General features: G+C 45.5%; 1 protein-coding gene across 2 annotated transcripts; it reads left to right on the top strand.

Moving 5' to 3' along the window:
* The first annotated feature begins 200 nt into the window (after positions 1-200).
* LOC116379780 (semaphorin-5B-like) lies at positions 201-3,677 on the top strand. Of its 2 annotated transcripts, XM_031841743.1 has the most exons (3): positions 201-877; positions 2,153-2,197; positions 2,892-3,677. In XM_031841743.1, the coding sequence occupies exons 1-3, from the start codon at positions 748-750 to the stop codon at positions 3,161-3,163; spliced, it is 447 nt and encodes a 148-aa protein (XP_031697603.1). In that variant the 5' UTR covers positions 201-747; the 3' UTR covers positions 3,164-3,677. The 2 variants fall into 2 exon arrangements, with proteins under 2 accessions (XP_031697603.1, XP_031697604.1); XM_031841744.1 differs by lacking the exon at positions 2,153-2,197.
* The last annotated feature ends 9 nt before the right edge of the window (positions 3,678-3,686 follow it).

Here is a 3,686-nt window from a genome sequence, read left to right as displayed (position 1 = left end):
GGAGACACTGACTGAACTACAGGAAGTGAACACGGAGAGGAGAGGAGAGGAGAGGGGAGGGGAGAGAGAGGGGGGAGAGGAGGGGAGAGAGAGGGGAGAGGAGAGAGAGAAGGGAGAGAGAGGAGGGGAGGAGATTTTGTAAAAAAAAACTCAACTTTAGTTTTTTCTTTTTAATGCTTTATGTCGTCGTAACTGTTGTTCTGCACTGAAGACATGTTCTAGTTCTCTCTTCTTCTAGTCATCACGGTTCTGTTCTATAGAGGAGCAGGACTTTATGTTGCAGTTAAAATCAAGGCCACAGAGAGGAACATGTGACAGAAAGTGTTTCCTGGCGATGGTTGTGGGGAGAAGCAGCAGACTGATAGCGAAGGTAGAAAGACGTCTTGTCCTCGGCATCGACTCGGCCTCTCTCTGCCAGAACCGCACACTCGAGAGCAGCCTGAATAACAAAACGCTCTTTTCATGGGTCCTTTCACTGCAGAAGCCTTGTGCTCCCTTCTTACTGTTTGTGAAACAAAGAGTGCACGGCTGAGAGTTTCCCTCTCTCTCCTCTTGGGTCGGAGTCTTTCTTTTGCTGCTGCGGGTAAACACCGCTAGAGCTTTGGCTCAGGAGACAAACATGTCCACTACGCACCAGACAAACAGTCCTGCTTACGCCACAAACACCGCTCGGTGCGTCGGGTGGCCGCGTCGCTGTCCAGGCCGTGGCTCTGATGTGTTCCCTGTTTCCTGTGCTCAGGGGGCTGGATGGCCTGGTCTCTGTGGTCGGCCTGCGATGACTCGGGTGTACAGATGAGGAGTCGGGCGTGCGGCGCTCAGGGCGGCGCCCCCTGTGTCGGGAACGGCACCCAGCGCAGAGACTGCAACGAAATACCTGGTGAGTCCGTCCAGGCTGCTGCATCACACGAGTGTATCGCCCTGAATATCCCACAATGCACCGCAGTGCTTTAAAGTTGTTTTATACTGACGAGCCAAAGATAAGAAATAAATAAACAATGAAATGATGAAATGACATTAAACTAGAATAACATTTAGATGTGAAACAGTGTGAATTAAAAACTAGATCAATACAAATAAATACAACTCTAATAAGTGATTAATACAAAAACAACTTAAATACAACGAAATCAGTAAATTACAGTGTCGAGAGAGAGACAGACGATCGGTTCATGAGCTCGCTCTACGATCACTCAAAGTATTTAAAACAGGAAGTAAACGTGTTCTGTCTCTGTGAGGTCGAACCGTCCGATCACCTTCAGCAGCTTGTGATTTTAGAACGCCGTCTGTCTGTCTGTCATCCTCAAATACGTAACACATTACCCATCATGCTTCATCCAGTGTGTGTGTGTGTGTGTGTGTGCTGCTTCTGTTAATGAACCATGATTATGTCCATGTGAGGCCAACAGGTTAGCGGTTGACCCCGTTGACGTCACCGCTCCTCGTTCTGCTGACGCTGGTCTCACAGAGGAGTCCAGACCCGAGCTCGTTAATATTAATGAGTCAACAAAACAAAATCACTTCTAATTTTATTGCAAATCTCAACGAGGCTTCGTTAAGGTCACACCGTGAGGACAGAAATGAATCAGGAGATGTGGCACTGCAATTAAATCTGCTCTCACACACACACACACACACACACACACACACACACACACACAACCCCATTCTTATTATCTGCTACTGTTTGCTGGAGACGGGACGTGAAGTATTTGTGAATTATTATGAAGAAGAATCAGCAGCGTGTTTCTAGATGGAGTCTGGCACAGGCCTCACTCTACCGGTCTGTTTATGAGCCGGTTATTAATGATGATGGATATTTGACATTTTAGCAGCGTCTCCTCTGCAGAATGAGTAGAAACACTGAGTGACCTGTTAGAAAGACAGACGGCTCTTTAAAGCCTAGTTGCATTGTGGGAATTGTAGAATCCAGGATTTTGAAATTCACTGAAAAAACGACGTCTCTGTGGAACATTTGAAACGACATTTCAATTTCTCAATCACTCTTTGTGTTTCTGCATGTGTCGACTCCCCCGATGTTAGTGTGTGTGTGTGCATGTGTGTGTGTGTGTGTGTGTGTGTGTGTCTATGTCTGTGCATGTGTGTGTGCATGCTCGTCTGTGTGTCTGACCCTGTGTTCCTCTCCTCTCTGCAGTCATCCTCCCAGCATCTGGTTTTGATAAGGACCAGCACTGTGGAGGTAAGTGGACAAGCAGCTCTGTTCCTGTGTGTGTGTGTGTGTGTGTGTGTGTGTGTGTGTGTGTGTGTGTGTTTTCATGCATTACATGTGCATCCTCATGTGTGTGCGTGTTTATTTATTCTGTCAGAAGAGGAAGACACTTTCTGTGATGGAATGAGTCGACCCGTTCAATAAACAGCTGATTCTCATCCAAACTGAACACTTTTATTCATAACTTTCTTTTATAAGAAAACAAAAACAAACCAAAGTTCATTTTCCTGTCCTTGAAAATATAAAGATCAAAATAAAACTGCTTGAATAATTGTGAGTTAAATGCTTCTCTTCCTGTTCTGTTCCATCATGAGAAGTAAAGAAGCGATGTATCTCAGCGCGTCCTCACACGTCTTCACTGAAACACCTCTAGACTTCTTCTCTGGTTTAGATTCTCCGTTCACCACCAGAGAAATGCTAAGTTTCATTCAGAGTTCGAGGTAACAAAGGGTAATGACTGATGTATAAATGGTCACTGTGGAGGGTGAAGTATTCCTCTAAAGGTCCATCAAAGTTCACCACAAATAAAAGTTAAGTAAAGTGTGAATAATTGATAAAAATGCTCATTTTGTGGGTGAAATGTTTCTTTAAACGTACTCAGAATAGTTCAAATACCGCATGTGATAAAGTAACGCTAACCCTCCGTGTCTTCTTCATTTCCCAGCATTCACCTCTATCCACCTCATCGCCACGGGCGTGTCCTGTTTCCTGGGGGCGGGGCTTCTGTCCTTCCTGATCTACGTCTACTGTCAACGTTTCCACAAACCCTCGCAGGAGTCGGCCGTGATCCACCCGACAACCCCGAACCACCTCAACTACAAGGGCAACACCACGCCAAAGAACGAGAAGTACACGCCCATGGAGTTCAAGGTACGGCTCTCTGTACATACGTGTTTAAAGGAGCAGTGTGTGAGCGTTAGTGACATCTGGTGGTGACGTCGTGTACTGCAACCAACTAAATACCCGGAGAGCTACGAGTGGAGAGAGGCGTCTGGAGGAGCTCTCCATCAATACTCTCTCTTCTTCATGACTCCATAGCTGCTTTAAAAACGTACATATTAAAAACAAATGTATTCACAATAGGATTTGAAGTTATTTATAATTTAAATATAAATAAATATTGTTTATGGAGTTTATGTTTACAACAGAAAAGTCGCTTTATAGACGTCACTGGAAACAAATGTAAAATGTTAATTAAACAAACAACTTGTCTGAGTGACGTTTACAAAAATAAAGAACACAGATATCAGTCATTCCTCAGGTCTTCTGCCCTCATGTCCTCTGCCCTCATGTCCTCTGCCCTCATGTCCTCTGCCCTCATGTCCTCTGCCCTCATGTCCTCTGCCCTCATGTCTTCTGCCCTCATGTCCTCTGCCCTCATGTCCTCTGCCCTCATGTCCTCTGCCCTCATGTCCTCTGCCCTCATGTCCTCTGCCCTCATGTCTTCTGCCCTCATGTC

The sequence above is a fragment of the Anarrhichthys ocellatus genome, unplaced genomic scaffold, assembly GCF_004355925.1.
Source record: "Anarrhichthys ocellatus isolate YVR2014 unplaced genomic scaffold, GSC_Weel_1.0 scaffold5180, whole genome shotgun sequence".
Lineage (NCBI taxonomy): Eukaryota > Metazoa > Chordata > Actinopteri > Perciformes > Anarhichadidae > Anarrhichthys > Anarrhichthys ocellatus.
The sequence above is the reverse complement of the archived record's forward strand: the minus strand, read 5'-3'. Positions and strand labels throughout refer to the sequence as shown.